Source organism: Pongo pygmaeus, chromosome 1 (assembly GCF_028885625.2).
Source record: "Pongo pygmaeus isolate AG05252 chromosome 1, NHGRI_mPonPyg2-v2.0_pri, whole genome shotgun sequence".
In the NCBI taxonomy this organism is placed as follows: Eukaryota; Metazoa; Chordata; class Mammalia; order Primates; family Hominidae; genus Pongo; species Pongo pygmaeus.
The window spans coordinates 43,247,757-43,269,480 of NC_072373.2; the positions used below are offsets into that span (position 1 = coordinate 43,247,757).

The 21,724-nt window shown below is 42.8% G+C and overlaps 2 protein-coding genes across 13 annotated transcripts in view; one reads left to right on the top strand and one right to left on the bottom strand.

The window, feature by feature from the left end:
* The window catches only part of SRGAP2 (SLIT-ROBO Rho GTPase activating protein 2), a 252,236-nt gene extending 250,547 nt beyond the window's left edge, over positions 1-1,689 (bottom strand). For 7 of the 9 annotated variants that reach the window (XM_054480813.2, XM_054480729.2, XM_063646477.1 and 4 more), the window contains exon 1: positions 1,529-1,685. The gene's annotated coding sequence lies outside the window, so the exon portion shown is untranslated. Of the gene's footprint in view, positions 1-1,528 lie in introns of all 9 variants that reach the window. The other 2 variants (XM_054481009.2, XM_054481099.2) reach the window with 1 other exon arrangement.
* Positions 1,118-19,032, top strand: FAM72A (family with sequence similarity 72 member A). Of its 4 annotated transcripts, XM_063646495.1 has the most exons (5): positions 1,118-1,335; positions 1,621-3,295; positions 5,283-5,360; positions 9,329-9,453; positions 17,834-19,032. In XM_063646495.1, the coding sequence occupies exons 2-5, from the start codon at positions 3,144-3,146 to the stop codon at positions 17,926-17,928; spliced, it is 450 nt and encodes a 149-aa protein (XP_063502565.1). In that variant the 5' UTR covers positions 1,118-1,335; positions 1,621-3,143; the 3' UTR covers positions 17,929-19,032. The 4 variants fall into 4 exon arrangements, with proteins under 4 accessions (XP_063502565.1, XP_054337509.1, XP_054337437.1 ...); XM_054481534.2 differs by lacking the exon at positions 1,621-3,295 and having other exon boundaries at positions 1,154-1,335; XM_054481462.2 differs by lacking the exon at positions 1,118-1,335 and having other exon boundaries at positions 2,901-3,175.
* The last annotated feature ends 2,692 nt before the right edge of the window (positions 19,033-21,724 follow it).

The window sequence follows — 21,724 nt, forward strand, 5'->3', positions numbered from 1 at the left end:
GCGGGGCACCGGGCGGGGACTGCGGCACCTCGGCGGCCTCCTGAGCCCCGCCAGCGCTGGGCTGCGGCCAGCCCGAGGGAGCCCTCCCGACCTAGCCCCCGACGTGGCCCCAGACCCCCGGCCGGGGCACCTCCCTGTACATCAAAGGGGATCAAAGCCGGGGAGGGACAAGCCACCCGGGCACAACTTTTCTTCCCCTCCCGCCCCTCCTCCCAGTTGTTTTGTTTTTGGTTACTAGCTTCTCTTGGCAGCAAAATGTTGGGGGGGGTGCAAATCTGCAGGAAAAAGCCTGCTCGGCACGGGACACATCCAGGAAAACAATGTGGTCTGCTGAAGCAGGAAACGGGTTAGAGGATAGGGTCGGAGCCGGGAAAACCGGGGGGCGGCGAGCGGAAGGCAGCCGTCGCCTCCCCCCAAGCTAGAGACGATAGTGACTATAAATGCCACCCCCAATATTTTTTTGCCACCCAAGCCCAAAGACTCCAGATATCCCACCCAATCCCAGGCTGGGGATGGGAGGAGGTCGGTGAGGTCGCAGTCCTGACTCCTCGCACCAGGCGGTGCCCGAGAAGATCCTGCCCCGGACGAGGCCCAGGGGGCTGGAGGGACGCAAGCGGGAGCGCGGAGCCCGGCGTCTAGCTTCCTCGCGTGCCGCAGCGGCGACCCTTTCTACTTGGTCTTTCCTTTTCCTCCGAGCGCCGGGAGGAGGAAGCTCCCGCTAGCGTCTCCCATTTTCCGCGGCTGGAGGAAGGGGCCACGCTGAGGGAGCAAGACAGGGAGCAGAGGCGGCGGGGTTCAGGCGGGCGGGAAGCGGGAAGTGAGAGGCGGGTGTGAGATGGGGTCCTGAGGCTGGAAGGGAGCCCGGGGACAACTGGAGTTGCACACGCTCGGAAGGCGGGAGGGGGCAAAGAGAAGGCTGCCTTAGAGGTGAGGGGAATTGGGGCATGATCATGGGCCGCGATGTTGCGTGAAGCGCAAGGATGTCAGGAATTGTGGGGACCGAGATGTGGTCTAGGAATGGGAGTGGGCGAAGAGAAGTCCATCGGGGCGGGCCGGGGGGTGGGACTGGGGGAGAGCCCCGGAAGCTGCGCGGAACACCCATCCTCCTGGGTCCTAGGCTGGGACCCGGGCTGTCCGCCAGGGCTGGGAGACACTGGAGGAGGCCGGCCGATGGTTACGCGCGATGCCAACGACGACTGCCCCACAGTGGACCGCGGCTGCCCGTGTGCGGAGGAACGGGAGAGGCGGCTGGGTGCGGGCTGCGCTGCGGTCCTTAAGCCAGGACAGAGTCCCAGGCTGTACAGTGATGGGCGGAGAGACTCGCAGTCCTGAGAAGTATTATGGGCTGTACTGGGAGATTTGGAGAGGGTGGAGTGGGGGCGGTCTGAGGGATTCCGGGCGGCACCGCTAAGGCGATGCCGCGAGCAGCATCCGCGCCCTCTCCTTCCCGCCCCAGCCCGGGTTTGTTCAGTCAGGGCTCCAGCCCGGCGGCCGGGAGGAAGAAAAGAAAGAGGGAAGGAGCCTTTACCTGGCTCTGACGCGACGGGTCCCAGGCCCCCGGCTCCGCTTCCCACTCAGAGCTCTCCTCCCCTCTCTTCCCCGCCACCCGTTTCTACGCAGATCGGTGCCCCAGTCTCTGGAGGAGCCTCCGCCAACTCCGCAGGACCCCGCCGGGAAGTAGAACCCACCCCTTTACCAATCACCGCCCGTTTTCTATCGACCGATGGGGCCCTTAGCCAATAGGAAGAGCTGATCCCGAGAGGCCCGGAATGAGGGGGAGGAGCTGGCAAAACTTGGAGGTGTGACTAGCACTGCCGAGGCGTGGTCACAGATTAAGCTCCACCCCGGGTTGTTGAACCCCTAAGTAGAACTGATGGGCGGGATTAAGGTGGAATCGACGACCAAACACAAACTCTTGAGCTAAGGCACGGCCAATTGGGCCGGGGTAGAGAGGAGGGGTGTTGCGGGGAATTTTAGCCAATAAAGAGTAGAGACCGGTGGAGACTGTAGACCCTCTTCCAATAAGAAGCGGGAAGGGCGTGCCTTGCCACTTTAACTAGGGCGAACGCAGGGTTTGCCGAAACCTCCCGAAGCCGGCCAATGAGATCGGAGGCGGAGCCAAGCTCAGCCAACCAGAAAGCCGAACTGATCTCAGCACCGTTACTGGGGCGGTGCCTACGGTCTTCAAGCCACTAAGCTCTCGTCAGGGGAGGCCCCGGAGCCTTCCAATGAGAGACTGGGGCGAACTCTAGTTCTTCCAATCGGTGCGCGGCGCTGGCAATTCAAACTGATACCGGGTTGGAGAGGCAGGAAAAGCGGAAGAGGGAGCGAAAACCAACGTGTTCGGTGACAGACCCCAGCGCCTACTGAGCCCCTAAAGCGACTTCAGCCCTGCCCCACCAACACCACCGCGCGCCCGGGAACAGCCGCTCCGGGAAGAGACCTGAGGGGACTGCGGGGGGCACGAGGGACAGCTGAGGGAAGGGAGGACGCGGGTGAAACAGCGCGAGCACGCTGAGGGCCGGGGGTTGCCAGGAGAGGGGCCCGCGGACCCGCAGAGCGGAGAAAGGTCCGGGAGAGAGGGGCGGGACGGAGGAGAATCCGGGATCGCCTGGCAGAAGGGAGTTTCTGAATCCTGGGAAGAGGAGGCGTGGGTAGGGACGCTTAGCCCGAGATCCGACAGCAGGGAACGGGAGCGCTCCGGGGGAGGGGCTTAATGCTGGGGAAGGGATGTCTTAAAAGAGGAGAAGCTTTAAATTAGACGATCGGAGAAGGCTGAGGGAATTGCTATGAAGGGGCGGGAGCTGAAGAGTAGAGGACTCCTTTAGACAGCAGAAAGGGAAAGCTGTTGAGAAGTTCCCTTCAAACTCCACCTGCCTCCTCTCCAATTCAAACTCCACTCCCTTCTCCAAAAGTTGAAAGGAAAGCCAAGTTTGCCGCGCTCCCCTGTTCATACTCAATAAATACTTCTTCTACTTCGCCACCGGGAAAACAGAAAAAAAAATAATTTCCTTCCCAATATTAGGACTTAGAAAAGCTCTAGGTCTCGCAATTTGAATTTTAGCCTAGGGGAATCAAAGTAGTAGGAGCATTACTCTTGTTTCCTTTTTCAAAATCCCACACCTCATCCTTCCTGCGACGCCATGTCTACCAACATTTGTAGTTTCAAGGACAGGTGCGTGTCCATCCTGTGTTGCAAATTCTGTAAACAAGTGCTCAGCTCTAGGGGAATGAAGGCTGTTTTGCTGGCTGATACTGAAATAGACCTTTTCTCTACAGACATCCCTCCTACCAAGTAAGTCATGCTAGTGGCGGGCAACGGTGGCTTTTAACTAAATGGGAACACTTATGGCTTGGATCTGTGGGAGTCAACAAGGAGGTTATCATTTCGGTGTTCCAGCCACTCCCACCAGTTTGATGATCCCCATGGAATATATCTAAGTGGGCAGACTGTCTGGACAAAGTCTGTGGTTTAGCCAAGGTGGTCAGTCCTGATGTAATGCTTCTAGTTCAATTACAGTCATGCGACCACACATCTCTTAAGTTTGATCCCTGGTTCAGTGCCCTGCCCAACCATCCTATTTCACTGAATCAAGTCGGTGGCGTAGACTTTAAGTAAATTCAGGCAAAATTTTCTGTACTGTTGGGGAGGAGAGGTCATTTAAGTTTTTCATTTTTATCCATGAAATTTTGCACTAAAAAAAAAAAATCAGTTTTCTATCATTATTTGCAATTGGCATCCTAAATCAGATCCGTTGTTCATCAAATTCAGTTTTCTTTCCTCAAAACTCTCTCTCTCTGAAAGAGATGTAAATAGATTTTTATGGGATGAAAAATAGAAACTTAGCCTTAATCCTTATCTCCAATAAAGCCTATTTTGGACATTACACATTTGTTCCCATAATTGAACCCTTTTAAAATCTGTTTGTTTTCAGCCACTAACTGCTTTTGGGTGTAGAGTCCTTAAGAATTTGCTTCCTATTTGGTAAAATAGCCATTTTATTTGACTCAAATAAACCTTTTTCTAGCTCTAAATAGTACTTTCCCTTTCCATAGTCAACATATATATGCCCTACATGAATCTTAAAATTTGGTTCTTTATTGAAATTTTATTATTAAAAGGAAAGTAACTATCCAAAATATGAGTGGACAGTTATTCTCTAAGTCTTTGGATATAGAGCCAGAGGAAGCAGGTTAATAACCACAATTCATTTTAAATGAATTTCATGATAATGATAGAAACTTTACAAGTTTTTTTATTTACCCAGGTAAAGCTGTGTACTCTTCCTTTCTTGAAATCTTTTCTGAATTGGTCTAAGTGTAATCATGCCTGACAGCAAAGCCAAAGGCTGTCATATATTGCAGAGATAAATGGGTTATTTTAAAATCTTTTTAATTTTTTAAAATTCTAAGTTAATGTTTTACATTTGTGTGTGTGTACATCGTATATGTATTTCAAAAAAGGAAAAACACTAGAAAATAAATCATAGAACCTACTGCTACAAAGTTCTGTGATTCATTGTCCACTGCTTTTTCTTTTTAGTAGCTCATACACAAATTTAAAATATTAACCCATTCATCTTTGCAATAGCTATGGTAAGTAATAGGGCAGTCATAAGGAAGGTTAGGTGAATTGTTACAGGTTAGACCCAAGTCTAGAATAGAATCAGGTTTTTCCTATTTTCTACTCTTCTTTGTAGGGGTTAAAATAATAATGAATTAGCATGCTAAGATGTGTGTGAATCAATGAACACATAAAAATTTTTTTAATGGAAAATTTGTCAGATGTTTATGTTGAGCTCACAAATATGAACTGACTCTTTAAAAATATACTATAGTTCTATGTTAGCTTTCAGCTCATTGGACTGACAAAATTTGTGCTAAATCAAGCGTAGAATTACTATCTGATCCAGCAGTTCTGGGTACATATCCAAAAGAATTCATAACTGGATCTTGGAAGAGATATGTGCACACCCATGTTCATTAACAGCATTATTCACAATAGTCAAGAGGTGGAAGCACTCCAAATGTCCATTGACTCTATAGATGAACGGATAAACAAAATGTGGTATAGGGCGCCTATAGTTCCACCTACTCAGGAAACTCTGGTAGGAGGGTCACTTGAACCCAAGAGATTCATTACACAGCAATGTGATTATATTTAACACATCTGCTCTGCACACATAAAACTTGTTAAGTTGGTAAATTTTGTTAATTTTTTGCCACAATTAAATTTTTTGTAAAGTACATCTGACTGTCTTTTTATACCTTTCTCCCTCCAGCGCAGTGGACTTCACTGGAAGATGCTATTTCACCAAAATCTGCAAATGTAAACTGAAGGACATTGCATGTTTAAAATGGTAATTTGTGGCACTATTCTGGATAGCCCTGGGTTTGGAAGACGGATATTGACACCAAAGCATAGAGAAAGGTTCAGTGGGCTGCAACAAGGACTGGTATAAAGCATGCAATGAGCCATTGAAAAATAATTTATTACTTAGAGCTATTTTTAAAAGGGTTTTGTGATGCTTCACATTAGTATATAATTTTACAATTTTCAAAGTGTATTCACAGTATCCGCTTCAATTTTCAGAACAAGGCAATGTAGGTTAGGGGGGAAAAACACTTGGATTTACAATAATAAAAATCATGTTTGAGGTCTGACCCTACCCTTACTCTCTATGTGATCTTCAGTGAACTCCTTAAGCCTCTAAACTGCTGAACCTCTGTTTTCTTATTTAATTTCTAGGTTATTACTCTTTCTTTCTTTGTTTTTAGAGGGGTCTCATACTGTTGCTCAGGCTGGAATGCAGTGGCATGATCATAGCTCACTGTAGCCTTGAACTCTGGGCTCAAGTGATTCTCCTACCTCAGCCTCCTGAGTAGCTGGGACTACAGGCAGGCACCACCATGCCTGGCTAAGTTTTTTATTTTTTGTAGCAATAGGGTCTTGCTATGTTGCCCAGGCTGATCTCAAACACCTGGCCTCAAGTGATCCTCTCTCCTCAGCTTCCCAAAAGGCTGGGATTACAGGTGTGAGCCACTGCATCCTACCTTAATTTCTTTCTTTCTTTCTTTCTTTTTTTTTTTTGAGAAGGAGTTTTTGCTCTTGTTGCCAAGGCTGGAGTGCAATGGCGCGATCTAAGCTCACCACAACCTCTAACTCACAGGTTCAAGCAATTCTTCTGCCTCAGCCTCCTGAGTAGCTGGGATTACAGGCATGCACCACCATGCCCAGCTAATTTTTTTTTTTTTTTTTTTGTATTTTTAGTAGAGACACGATTTCTCCATGTTGGTCAGGCTGCTCTTGAACTCCCAGCCTCAGGTGATCCGCCCGCCTCGGTCTGCCAAAGTGCTAGGATTACAGGCGTGAGCCACCGCACCCGGCCATTCTGTCTTATTAAGATAGAAATTTAATAATCTTCTGTGTTTACCTTATCAAGTTATTATAAAGATCAAATATGAATGTTAAAAGGCTCAATAAACTATAAATTACAACAGCTGAGAGCTATTACTATAATCTTTTGAGAAGTAGACGTGTTATTATTTTCATTTTAGAAGGATAAAAGTTGAAATTTTCTCATTTAGATGGGGTTTGTATTTAGAAGGGGTTTGTATTATAAATGACAATCCTAATAATTTAAATTGGCAAACTCTTCTTATGTGCTGTTTGATTTCATTCCTTTATTTAAGCTATACTTGTATTGAGGAGCTAGTATGTGGTAGTCATTGTAACAAGGGCTGGAAATACAACAAAAACTAGATGAAGTCACTGGCCTTTGGACATTATTTTCTTTCTTTCTTTTTTTTTTTTTTTTTTTGAGATGGAATCTTGCTCTGTCGCCCAGGCTAGAGTGCAGTGGTGCAATCTCAGCTCACTGCAACCTCCGCCTCCCAGGTTCAAGCGATTCTCCTGCCTCAGCCTCCTGAGTAGCTGAGACTACAGGCACGTACCACCATGCCCAGCTAATTTTTTGTATTTTAGTAGAGACAGGGTTTCACTGTGTTGCCCAGGCTGCTCTCGAACTCCTGAGCTCAGGCAGTCCGCCTGCCTTGGCCTCCCTAAGTGCTAGGATTACAGGCGTGAGCCACCGCACCCAGCCCACCCGGCTAATTTTTGTATTTTTAGTAGAGACTGGATTTTGCCATGTTAGCCAGGCTGGTCTCAAACTCCTGACCTCAAGTGATCCACCTGCCTTGGCCTCCCAAAGTATGGGATTACAGGTGTGAGCCACCGCACCTGGGCAACAACATTTTTTTTGTTTTGTTTTGAGACAGAGTCTTGCTCTGTTGCCCAGGCTGGAGTGCAATGGCATGATCTCGGCTCACTGCAACCTCCATCTTCTGGGTTCAAGTGATTCTCTCACCTCTGCCTCCCGAGTAGCTGTGACTACAGGCACGTGCCACCACGCCCAGTTAATTTTCGTGTTTTTAGTAGAGGCGGGGTTTTGCCATGTTGGCCAGGCTGGTCTCGAACTCCTGACCTCAAGTGATTCACCCACCTCAGCCTCCCAAAGTGCTGGGATTACAGGCATGAGCCACTGCACCCGAACAACAACATTTTCAAAAGAAAACCAAGACAGGAAAGTTAATTTTCATCATATATTTTGTCTAACCCAATGTATCCAAAATATTATTTCAACATCTAACCAACATAAACTACTAATGTAATATTTTATATTCCATTTTTTTTCTTACTCTTTGAAATCTGGTGTACATTTTACACCTAACAGCACATCTCAGTTCAGGCCAACCCCACTTCAAGTGTACAACAGCCACATGTGGCTAGTGGCTGTTATTCCTGACAGCGTAGTTCTGGACCTTGGTATGGAGAGGTTTTTATTTTCATTTTTGGCTATTGAAGGGGTTTTAACCAGGGAGCAGAATGATCTGATGTAGCCTCGCTAGAATAGTAGCTCCGTGAGAACAAGGGCTTTGTTTTGTTTACCGCTGTATTCCTAGCACCTAGAGCAGTGCCTGAAAGATAGTAGATACTCAATAAATGTTAGTTAAGTGATGAATCAATGGATCAATGAATGAATATAGGCAGTAATTAAAGTCATGGAATTTACTCTTGCAATATAGTCTTACAAATAACTGGCACTCCTAGTCCAAAAACAACTTTTGTTTTCATTTGTTTGCCTTTCAAGCAAGTTATAATTAGAAGACATATTTTAGGTGGAATGGTACCTTTTATAGTAATCTTTATTGGGTCTCATAAAAATGACTGACTCACAAATCTCACAGAGTAAGACTAAGCTTCAATAAGAATTTTTACAACTCAAGGTATAAACAGTTCATGTTGCTATTTTTTTAAAGTACTAGCTAAAACATTCCCTGTAGGTTCACTCTATTTAATATGTGACTAGCTAGTTAAAAAAAAAAAAAAAAATTGTGAAAGACTGAGGTACTTATAATCAGCTGGATAATTCTGAAAACTGTAAAAACTTTTGCAACTTTCTCTGGAGGCTGTAGATTGCTTTATTTCTGAATTCCTTCAAAAACACTGAGACTAAAATTAGAGCAGCCAGATTGTATTTGGTTTACAGGGACTCATGCTGTCTTCCTACCTCTCCATCTGTTGAAACAGTTTTTAGGTACTGGCATGAAACTAGAACATGTAAGAACCCAACTTGCCACAGTCCTGGGATAGCAAAAACCTTTACCCACAGAACTGAGTTTATTTAATTTGTTTTGTCTGTACAGCACATCAATTTGGGTGGTTTATAAAACAAATTACAACATTATGGCATCTAGAAGCTAACTTCTGAAGGGAGAATGCATAAAATAACACTAGCAGGACAAGCGTAGTGGCTCACACCTGTAATCCCAGCACTTTGGGAGGCCAAGGCAGGTGGATCACCTGAGGTCAGGAGTTCGAGACCAGCCTGGCCAACATGGTAAAACCCCATCTCTACTAATAACACAAAAATTAGCTGGGCATGTTGGCACACGCCTGTAATCCCAGCTATCCTGGAGGCTGAGGCAGGAGAATCACTTGAACCTGGGAGGCGGAGGTTGCAGTGAGCTGAGATGGCGCCATTGCACTCCAGCCTGGGTGACAAGAGCAAAACTCGGTCTCAATAATAATAATAATAATAATAATAATAGCAAAGAAATGTGAGAATATGTTACTATTATTCACTTAAAGACTGCTTTCCCACTTGATGGTAGAACTGTACCACCATCCCATCCCAAAGATCTCAGCAATGAAAGTTGTTAGGAGGAAATGAGGTCTAAATTATATGGTCTATTTATATAAGCATATGAAAAGACTTATCTGGCCAGTTGTTACATGGTATCTAGTAACATATGCTTTCTTTTCTAGTGGGAACATTGTAGGTTATCATGTGATCGTTCCATGTAGTTCCTGTCTTCTTTCCTGCAACAACGGACACTTCTGGATGTTTCACAGCCAGGCAGTTTATGATATTAACAGACTAGACTCCACAGGTAAGAAACAATTGACTTGGACATTGCTGTAACATTTCTGTATCAATACCTGAGTAAAATTCCCAATAGATCATTTCAGGATTCCTTTTAGATCTTCTTAGCTGGATCAGCTAGAGTGAAACTTCAATTCTTTTTTCCCAGACATTCATTAATGAAAACTATTAGGCAAAATTCATTGTCATTTCTATGTTCATCCTCGTACTTAAGGCCTCAAACTTGGCTGAATTTCTTGGTCTTTTAAAATGAATATTATAATTGCTCTTAACTGCTGCCTTGATACATATTCCGACTCCAGAGAATTTTTGAAGATTTTAGATTTGATAGTCCAATGTGTGTGTGTGTGTGTGTATTTGTGTGCCTGTGTGTGTGTCTGTGTGTGTGTAAGAAAAGGAGAGGCCAGGCCTAGGGCAATGGAGTTGAGAGGAGGAGGACTAAGTAACCTTTGTATTTGGTGATGCTTCAGAATAAAAACAGACATTTCGACATCTATGTTAATACATTATGACAGAATTTTAGTCAAGGGAAATATTTGACACCAAAGTATAAAGTATGTTGTACAGGCACAATTGGAGATATTGTAGGTTCAATTCCAGACCACCATAATAAAGCAAGCAAATACCTCAATTAAAGCAAGTCACATAATTTTTTGGTTTCCCAGTGTATATAAAAGTTATGTTTACAATATATTATAATCTATTAAGTGTGCAATAGCAGGACATTTAAAAAACAATGTGCATACCTTAATCAAAAAATACTTACTCGGCCGAGAGCAGTGGCTCATGCCTGTAATCCCAGCACTTTGGCAGTCCAAGGTGGGAGGATCACTTGAGCCCAGGAGTTTGAGACCAGCCTGGGCAGCATGCTGAGACCTCATCTCTACAAAAAAATACAAAAATTATCCAGGCATCGTGGTGCATACTGTTGTCCCAGCTACCCAGGAGGCTGAGGTGGGAGGATCACTTGAATTTGGGAGGTAGAGGCTGCAGTGAGCTGTGATCATGCCACCGCATTTCAGCCTGGGCAACAATACGAGACTCTGTCTCAAAAAAGAAAAAAAAAATGCTTTATTGCTAAAAACTGCTAATGATCATCTGAACCTTCAGCAAGTCATAATCTTTTTGCTGGTGGAGGGTCTTGCCTTGATGTTGATGACTGCAAACTGGTCAGGGTGGTGGTTGCTGGAGGTTAGGATGGCTGTGGCAATTTCTTAAAATAGGACAACAATGAGGTTTGCTGTATGGATTGACTCTTCCTTTCACAAAAGATTTCTCTGTAGCATGTGATGCCATTTGATAGAATTTTACACATAGTAGAACCTCTTTCAAAATTGGAGTCAATCCTCTCAAATTCTGCTACTACTTTACCAACTATGTTTATGTAATATTCTAAATCCTTTGTTTTCATTTCAACAATATTTACAGCATCTTCATCAAGAGTAGATTTCACCTCAAGAAACCATTTTCTTTGCTTATCCATAAAAAGCAACTCCTTATCCATTAAAGTTTCATCATGAGATTGCAGCAATGCAGTCACATCTTCAGGCTCCATTTCTAAGTGTAGTTTTCTTGCTGTTTCTACCACATCTGCAGTTACTTCCTCCACTGAAGTCTAAAACCTCTGAAAGTTACCCATGAGGGTTGAAATCAACTTCTTTCAAACTCCTGTTAAGGTTGATATTTTGACCTCCTCCCATGAATCAGGAATGTGCTTTTCCAGAAGGTTTTCAATGTACTTTACCCAGATCCATCAGAAGAATTACTATCTAGGGCAGCTATAGCCTTATGAAATCTATCTCTTAAATAATAAGACTTGAAAGATTAAATTACTTCTTGATCCATGGGCTGCCAAATAGATGTTATGTTAAGGCATTAAAGCAACATTTATCTCCTTGTACAATGCCATCAGAGCTCCTGGGTGACTAGGTGCATTGTCAATGAACAGTAATATTTTCAAAGGGATTTTTCTGAGCAGTAGGTCTTAACAATGGGCTTAAAATATTTAGTAAAACATGCTGTAAACAGATTTGCTGTCATCCAGGCTTTGCTGTTTCATTGACAACGCACAGGCAAAGTATATTTAGCATAATTCCTAAGAACCCTAGAAATTTCAGAATGGTAAATGAGCATTGGATTCAACTTAAAGTCACCAGCTGCATTATCCTCTAACAAGAGATTCAGCCTGTCCTTTGAAGCTTTGAAGCCAAGTATTACTTCTCCTCTCTAGCTATGAAAGTCCTAGATGGCATCTACTTCCAATAGAAGGCTGTTTTGTGTATATTAAAAATCTCTGCCGGACGCAGTGGTTCACGCCTATAATCCCAGGACTTTGGGAGGCCGAGGTGGATGGATCACCTGAGGTCAGGAGTTTAAGACCAGCCTGACCAATATAGTAGAACTCTGCCTCTACTAAAAATAAAAAATTAGCCGGGCATGATGGTACATGCCCAGCTACTTGGGGGACTGAGGCAGAAGAATCACTTGAACCTGGGAAGCGGAGTTTGAAGTGAGCCGAGATCGCACCATTGCACCAAGAGTGAAACTCCATCTCAAAAAAAAAAAAAGTAATAAGAGGCCGGGCGCGGTGGCTCACGCCTGTAATCCCAGCAGTTTGGGAGGCCGAGGCAGGCAGATCACCTGAGGTTGGGAGTTCGAGACCAGCCTGACCAACATGGAGAAACCCCATCTCTACTAAAAATTCAAAATTAGCCGGGCATGGTGGTGCATGCCTGTAATCCCAGCTACTTGGGAGGCTGAGGCAGGAGAATGGCTTGAACCTGGGAGGCAGAGGTTGCGGTGAGTCAAGATCACGCCATTGCACTCCAGCCTGGGCAACAAAAGTGAAACTCCGTCTCAAAAAAAAAAAAAAAAAGAAAAGAAAAGAAAAAAATCTGTGTTTAGTGTAGCCACCTTCATCAATGATCTTAGCTAGATCTTCTGAATAACTTGCTGCAGCTTCTACATCAGCACTTTTTGCTTCACCTGCACTTGTATGTTGTAGAAATGGCTTCTTTCCTTAAACTTTATAAACCAACCTCTGCTAGCTTCAAACTTTCTTCTACAGTTTCCTCAACTTTCTTGCCCTTCATAGAATTGCAGAGAGTTAAGACCTAGCTCTGGATTAGGTTTTCGCTTAAGAGAATATCATGGCTGGTTTAATCTTCTATCTAGGTCACTAAAACTTTCTCCATATCAGCAATAAGGCTGTTTCACTTTCTTATTCATGTTTTCACTGGAGTAGCACTTCTTATGTCCTTTAAGAACTTTTCTTTGCAGTCACAAGTTGGCTAACAATTGGGCATAAAAGGCCCAACTTTCAGCCTGTCTCAGCTTTCAGTATGTCTTCCTCACTATGCTTAATCATTTCTAGCTTTTGATTTAAAGTGAGAGATATGCCACTCTCTTTCACTTGAACACTTAGAGGTCATTGTAGGGATATTAACTGGCCCAATTTCAATATTGTTGTATCTTAGGAAATAGGGAGGCCCCAGGAAAGAGAGAGAGAACAGCTGGTCAGTGGAGCAGTCAGAACACACAAAATATTTATCGATTAAGTTTGCAGTCTTAAGTGGGTATGGTCTTAAGTGGGTGTGGTTCATAGCACCCTGAAACAATTATAACAGTAACATCAAAGATCACAGATCACCATAATATATATAATAATAATGAAAAAGGTTGAAATATTGAGAGAATTATCAAAATGTAACAGACACAAGGTAAGCATATGCTGTTAGACTTACTCAGTGCAGGATTGCCAAAACCTTCCATTTATATAAAGCCCAGTATCTATGGTGTACAATAAACTAAAGCACAATTGAGGTATGCCTATACTAATTATCTTAGCAAGGCCAGGCATGGTGGCTCACACCTGTAATCTCACACTTTGGGAGGCCAAGACAGATGATCACTTGAGGTCAGGGGTTCAAGACCAGCCTGGCCAATATGATGAAACCCCCCCTTGAACCTGGGAGGTGGAGGTTGCAGTAAGCCAAGATGGCACCACTGCACTCCAGCCTGGGCAACAGAGTGAGACCCTGTCTCAAAAAAAAAAAAAAAAATTATTTTAGTAAGAAAGTACACTACCAATTCTTTTAAAAAAAAAAATTCTTTTTCCTTGTGTTAAGGTGCTGAGGCACTGAAATACTAATTCTTTTTTTTTTTTTTGAGACAGAGTTTCACTCTTGTTTCCCAGGCTGATGTGCAGTGTTGTCATCTTGGCTCACTGCAGCCTCTGCCTCCCGGGTTCGAGCGATTCTTGTGCCTCAGCCTCCCGAGTAGCTGAGATTACAGGCATACGCCCGACTAATTTTTTTGTATTTTTAGTAGAGACAGGGTTTCACCATGTTGGTCAGGCTGGTCTTGAACACCCGACCTCAGGGGATCCGCCCACCTCAGCCTCCCAAAGTGCTGGGATTACATGGGATTACAGACGTGAGTCACCATGCCTGGCCTGAAGTACCTTTTTTTTTTTTTTTTTTGAGATGGAGTCATTCTGTCACCCAGGCTGGAGAGCAGTGGTGTGATCTCGGCTCAGCGCAACCTCCACCTCCCAGGTTCAAGTGATTCTCCTGCCTCAGCTTTCTGAGTAGCTGGGATTATAGGTGTGCACCACTACACCTGGCTAATTTTTGTATTTTTAGTAGGGACAAGGTTTTGCCATGTTGCCCAGGCTGGTCTCGACCTCCTGACCTCAGGTGATCCACCCACCTCAGCCTCCCAAAGTGCTGGGATTACAGGTGTGAGCCACTGCACTGGCCAAAGTACTAATTTTTAAAGGGGATTTATATAATACTTTTTATATTGCCTGGAGCCATTGAGTTTTGTTATAAGACACATGTTCTCAATGTCTAACATCTATTTACACAACAGACCAAGTTGATTTTAAGGAACTTTTTTTTTTTTTTTTTGGAGACAGGGTCTTGCTCTGTCACCCAGGCTGGAGTGTAGTGGCACAATCTCGGCTCACTGCAGCCTCGACCTCCCAGGCTCAAGCGATTCTCCCACCTCAGCCTTCTCAATAGGTGGGACCACAGGTGTATGCCAGCATCCCTGTCTAATTTTTTGTATTTTTTGTAGAGACTGGTTTTTGCCATTTTGCCCAGGCTCGTCTGGAACTCCTGTCCTCAAGTGATCTGCCCACCTTGGCCTCCAAAGGGCTGGGATTACAGGCCTGAGACACCTCGCCAGCCGACTTTAAGTAACTTGACAATCTAAGTTGACACTAGCATTCTTAGATTCCTAAATGCATGTTTTAGTCTTCTTTAGAACTTAAATATATTTTTTAAATATATGATTTGCCTTCACAGACCAAAAGATCACGAATTGCAAGCTAGGTTGTCAAGGGTCTTTAAATCCTCCAATTATGCTTAGATTTTTATAGATTTGATTTTTTTATCTGGGATTCAACTGTGGCTCTCAATCTATCATTTATGGGGTCTTAATTTAAAACTTTGGTATGTTAAGAAAGCCATTTTCATGTAAGGACTTATCTGAACTCCCCTAAGTGGGATACAGTCTCCTAATTTAAGCCTCCAGTTTTATATTTGTGTTGCCCATGGGACACATTAAAGGAAGTTTCTGCTTTGATAGTATTTTTCCTGCTTTACAGAATTCAAAACACAGGGTGGAGATTTTTCAAGTTTGATTTACTTTTTAATATTGGTCAATTTTTCAAAGATAAAAGCCCCGCGTTCTTCCATTTGCACTGAATCTAATCCATAAGAAACAGATGTATCACAGGATTTCCTTCCTCCCTTCTTAACAGAGAAAGGAAGGTGCTGCTTCTGTCAGATCCAATCTCTTAGTTTATTTTTCCTCCTTTGAACCAATTGTGCTGAGCTGCTTCATGTCTCTGAGTACTGACTCCAAGAATATCAAGCTTCTGCTTTGTAACCCTAATATTGTGATTTCAAGCAAGATTTTCTAGATGCTTGGTATCAAAGCAAGTTTCTAATGGCGTCACAACTGTCCTTGAATCACCTGAACCAGCAGTGTCAAAGGAATGCATAGACAAGCTTTATAAATTCTAGAATGTTTAAACTGAAAAGGCCTGGAGGTCTGTTTTCTAGGCTAGTCTTCATTTAGAGACCCGATTTCCCAGAACTTTCTGGAGGAGCCTTGGGAAACCTCAGCTCAAATTTCCTGGAATTGGCAAATGCCTTCAGAGGCAAAATGGCTTCAGCCATCCATTTACATTTATGGGTTCTAATTTTCACTTTGATTTTTGCCTCGCAATTCCTTACAGCTCTTCCTGTCAGCTCTTCCATGACATTTACCAGGAGCAGAACACCATTCATTCTTAGGGTGGGGGTGGGGTAGCGTTTTCTATTATAAACAATTCAAACACAAAAAGATTATAGAAAATAATAAGATACACATCTGTATCCCTACCAGCATCAGATACATGCTAACTTCTTGCCAGATTAGATTCCAGTATCTCCCTCAGTCAAGGTAAACAGTTAATTATTTCTACTGTTTCAACAGTGTCACACTACACATCCCTGTGCATGTCTCCTTGAACCACCTATGCAAGATGGGCAGCTGAGGAAGGGATGAGCAATGGGCTGTGTTTGCAACATTTTTAAAAATTCACAAAATGGAACACTCTCCAGAAGTAAAAATAAATGAGTGAAATCTACACAAGTCAACATAGATTAACCTCAAAAACATAATGAGTGAAAAAGCAAATTAGAAAACAACATGTAGTGTAATAACATTATATACAAAATTTGAATACACAAAACAGTAATATATATTTATGTTGCATGCATTTGCAGTAAAACCATGCATGGTGTACTAGCAGTGGTGAACACTGGATTCAAACCTAATCTCCAAATCCTGGCTCATTCCATTCTACCATGTGGCTGCTATCTCAGTGTGTATGGAGTGGGTATCCTGAATTGCTGGGTCCTCTTTGTGTCCACACTGATAACTGGACAGCTTAAGATTTGTTTTTCTGGCCAAGCGTCATGGCTCACATCTGTAATCCCAGCACTTTGGGAGGCCAAGGCAGGGGGGATCACCTGAGGTCAGGAGTTCAAGACCACCCTGACCAACATGGTGAAACCCCATCTCTACTAAAAACACAAAAATTACCCGGGCATGGTGGCATTCGCCTGTAGTCCCAGCTACTCGGGAGGCTGAGGCACGAGAATCACTTGAACCTGGGAGGCAGAGGTTGCAGTGAGCCAAGATTACACCACTCGACTCCAGCCTGGGCAATAGAGCGAGACTCCGACTCAAAAAAAAAAAAAAAATGATTTGCTTTTCTTGTGAAGTTAATTGGCTATCCTAGAGGTCAGTTATTTTCCATTTAGTGCCTTTAACTTATAATGTAATATATGCCCAGAGTAATAAACTTGTCATTATCCTCTACTGTATGTTTAGTCATTTACTGTATACTGCATTCTTCAATATGAAATCTGACTATTCTTTCTCAGTGAAGTTTTTGATTATTCTTTTGTTTATGATAGTGACTGCTGCAACCTGGCCCTAAAGTTTAGTTTAAAGCTCTGCCTGTGGACTGAAACCCACTGGTATCAAGGATTGCAGTTCATATTATAACTGGCTCCAAACCCTTGCTTTTTTTCTGAATCAGAAAAATGGCACCAGCTACTTCTCTGCTTATTGAAGGGATGAGGAGACTTATTCAGGACTTCTCCCTGAACCCTCCAAAGAGGCACTTAATCTAAAAGGATCTTGTGAGATCTCCATTCTTAAACATCATTAAAATAGATCAGAAAATTATCAGTGTATAGTGATTATGTTATAATGCAGCTGGAGGCAGGGTTTGAGTAAATGGACTCCTGAGAGCCTTTAGAGCTGTAAAATTCTAGAATTCAAGCCCTTGGTTAAAAGGATTTAAAGAATGTTTATGTCCTATCCCTTTAAAAAAAGTGTTTGCCAGGCATGGTGGCTCATGCCTGTAATCCCAATAGTTTGGGAGGTCAAGGAGAGAGGATTGCTTGAGCCAGGAGTTTGAGACTAGCCTGGGCAACATAGTGGGAACCTGTATCTACAAAATAAAATTAGCCATGTGTGGTAGTACACGCCTGTAGTCCCAGCGACTTGGGAGGCTGAGGTAGGAGGATCACTTGAGCCCTGGAGGTTCAGGCTGCAGTAGCTGTGATTGTGAACCGTGATCCTGCCAGGCAGTCCAGCCTGGGCAACAGAGAAAGAATTTGTCTCAAAATAAATAAATAAAGTTTATGTCCTAGATGGATAATATTAGATAATTTTATTTGCAGTACATTCTTTAATAGCTACTCTTTTTACTGCTAACACTATGGTTTATATAAGAATATTAACATATAAAGTTTCATAATTCGTGTTCTGAGTTATAACAGTAGTGAGCATTAAAGAATTTTATGACTTTTTATTTTCAGGTGTAAACGTCCTACTTTGGGGCAACTTGCCAGAGATAGAAGAGAGTACAGATGAAGATGTGTTAAATATCTCAGCAGAGGAGTGTATTAGATAAATGGAATTATGATATATATGATATACAAACTTTTTTCTATTTAAAAATATATTAATGGATCAACTTTAAAATTGTTAGTTTGCCAGTGATCTTTTTTGGAAAACAAAAATGGGGCATTTGTTGATTTATTTATTTTCCGTCTCTAATTAGTTACCTCAGTTTGATTGAAGCCAATGGAGTTGTGCTTTTCCTCTATTTCTACTTCCTCTCTCCCACCTTCTTCTGCCCAGTGTAGGTGTATTCTTAAATTCAGACAGGAAAAGGTTCTTTCACATATCACTCAGTTACCTCCCAATCTGGGGGAGTTTTTCTTACAACTTGATACCAGATACCATTAATTTTACATTCCTGAATAAAGGCCTAGTACCCACGCATATTTCAACCATGCATATATCAAGCTCAACCGAGTTTTAATAGGGGATTAAAAAAACAAGCTGTTAGGTTTCCATGGGCACTGGTTCTCATAGGTTCTATTGGTGATAACTGCTTTAATACGGAGCAAGAGTTTGTGAATCAGGAAATAGAATAAATTAAAATTTAAAATATATGGAGGAATCCTCTTGATTGCTCAGTATGATGTTAGATAAATGAGTTTGTCAGAAAATATCAGTATACACTGTTTACCAATGTTATTTATTTACATTCTTCTAAAGCCGTTATGGATATTGTATTATGAGAGCTAAACCTAAATAAGTTATCCTGTTCCCTAGGACTTTCTCTGTAAATAGCGAATTTTAGATGAGTAGTCTGTCCTAAATCTTAAATAGAAAAAAAACTAAAGAAGCGATTTGCTTAAGCCATTGTACATTATAAAGAGCTGTTTTGTTTTGCTTTGCTTTGCTTTGTTTTGTTTTTTTAAAGCTGCGCTCAGAGCCACAAAGGAATAGGAGAGTAGGGTAGTGTTGGATTCTGGTTTTATGTAAAGCTAAAATAAATGTATCTCTTTAATATCTCAGTTGTAGGGATTTTGTCAATACCAAAGCAGACTGAGTTGTGGTTTTGTAAATAAAGTTTTTTCTAAAAATGACCATTCTTCCTTTAATTTTTTGTTATACCCACATATCATATGTAAAAATATAAATAAATAGTTCTTAAAGTATAGAATATAAGGCTAATGTTTATTGAATACTTACTATATGCCAGACACTGTTCTAAGTGCTTTAGACATTTAACTCCTCACAACAAACCTATGAGGTAGGTACCATTATTCCTTTTTTTTTTTTAACTGGTAAATCAGGTGAGACAGAGAGAAGTTAAGTAATTTGTTTAAGGTAGCATAACCGGTTAGAGGTGCTCAGACAGAAGACTGACTCCAAAAGCTCCTGCTCATATGATTGATTTATGGTCTTACTTAGCCAAGATACCTGCTGGGTAACTAACTACATTGTCATGTGCCCTAGATGAGGGCAGAAGTGACTGATTTGAAGGTTGAATAAACTCATGCAGGGTCTTAGGGTATAAGTGACCTGAGGGCATTGAAAGAATCATTTGCCACGAACCAAGATAAAAGGTGCTTCAGGAAATGCTATTACTCCCATCTGGAAAACTTTTCCAAAAATCTTTCACACCAACCATTAACACTGACAGAAGGCCATCAAAAGAACCAATGCAATGAGTATGGAATAATTTGTTTCGCGATTTGGTTTTTTGGTTTGTGTGTGTGTGTGTGTGTGTGTGTGTGTTTTAACCTCAAGTTCTTAGGTGAGCATAATCTACAAGAGAAAAAAATATATATACTTCTTTGGTTAACTTGCTCAACTAGAGAAAAAAGTTTAATACTAGACTAGGAAATGTGGCAAGTTTAAAATTCAATAGAGTTCATCTGGTTTCCATTCAGCTCATGCCTTCAAAGGCTATGGTTGACCTAGGGTCTCTTTGAAAAACAAAAGCAAGACAGAGGTGCACTGATTGAAGCAAGCCCCAAATGTGATTCTACTCCAGCTGGGGAATATTTCAAATTACTCAACTACCTTTGGTTAACTGGATTATGGGAAAGCCAGTTCTAAACAGAAAGCTGATTAATAAAGTTTTATCTAAAGAAATATATTCATGACACTAGTGTGGTTTGAGGATTTTTTGTTGTTGTTGTTGTTTTCTTTAGAGACAGGGTCTCGCTTTGTTACCCGGGCTGGAGTGCAGTGGTGTGATCATACCTCACTACAGCCTTGAAGTCCTGGACTCAAGCGATCCTCCTGCCTCAGCCTCTCCTGTAGCTAGGACCACAGGCATGCACCACACCTGGCTAAATGACACTGGTTTGTGGGGTTTTTGTTTGTTTGTTTGTTTTTGTTTTTGTTTTTGAGAGAGGGTCTCGCTCTGTTACCCAGGCTGGAGTGCAGTGACGTGATCTCAGCTCACTGCAACTTCCGCCTCCAGGGTTCAAGCAATTCTCATGCCTCAGCACCCCCGAGTAGCTGGGACTACAGGCATGCACCACTATGCCTAGCTAATTTTTGTAGTTTTAGTAGGAGTTTTGCCATGTTGGCCAGCCTGGTCTTGAACTCTTGGCCTCAAGTGATCCACCCGCCTCGGCCTCCCAAAGTATTGGGATTACATGCATGAGTGTGAATCCAACACTGTTTTGGGGATTTTTTTTTTTTAGACGCAGTTTCACTCTTGTTGCCCAGGCTGGAGTGCAATGGTGTGATCTCAGCTCACCGCAACCTCCGCCTCCCAGGTTCAAGCGATTCTCCAGCCTCAGCCTCCCAAGTAGCTGGGATTATAGGCATGCACCACCACGCCCAGCTCATTTTGTATTTTTAGTAGAGATGGAGTTTCTCCATGTTGGTTAGGCTGGTCTCGAACTCCTAACCTCAGGTGATCCTCTCGCGTTGGCCTCCCAAAGTGCTGGGATTACAGGCATGAGCCACTGCGCCTGGCCTGTCAACACTGTTTTTAAATAAAAGCAAATTACATTCAGTCTGGTAAGACCAAAGCAGAATCACATATGTGGATTTAGGATACACCTTCCACTCTTAGTATAATTCCTAGGCCTAGAAGATCTATCTATTCTTTGGTCCTCTTTTAATATTTGATTCAATTCAACACACCTGTATTATTCTTCAATAGTGAGGCAAGAATTGTACAATGACATGCTCACACTTGCCTTCAGGGAGTACACAGTAAGTTGAGGAAAGGATAGAACTCTATGAGTCCATCTATTTCACTGGGTTAAGTGATTTAACAAAGGCATGCTTAAAGTGCTATGACTCCAGAGATGAAAGAGCAATCATTCTGAGTAGCAGGAGAGGGTGAGAGTTAAGCAAGAGAGCATAGGAATTGAGAAAGCTACTGAGAAGAAATGATACTTGAGGCAGGCTTTGAAGCAGTTAGGAGTTGCCAGCTGGGATGAGAGTTTTGAGCAGAGGGAATAGTGTAAACAAATTGATGGGAATTTAAAAGTATCTTGCTTATTTGGGAAGTTCTAAGTTGTCCCCCATACCTTCCAAGACATGTAATAAGAATTAATTTGGCCAGGCATGGTGACCCACACCTATAATACCAGCACTTTGGGAGGCTGAGGAGGAAGGATTGCTTGAGGCCAGGAGTTTGAGACCAGCCTGGGCAAGACAGTGGGAACCCATCTCTACCAAAAAATACAAAAATAAGCCCAGGGTGATGGCACAGGCTTGTAGTCCCAGGTACTTGGGAGGCTGGGGTGGGAGGATCACTTGAGCCCAGGAGGCTGAGGCTGCAGTGAGCCATGACTGGACCACTCCGCTCCAGCCTGCGTGACAGAGTGAGACCCTGTCTCAAAAGTTAAAAAATAAATAAATAATTTTTTTTTTTTAAAAAG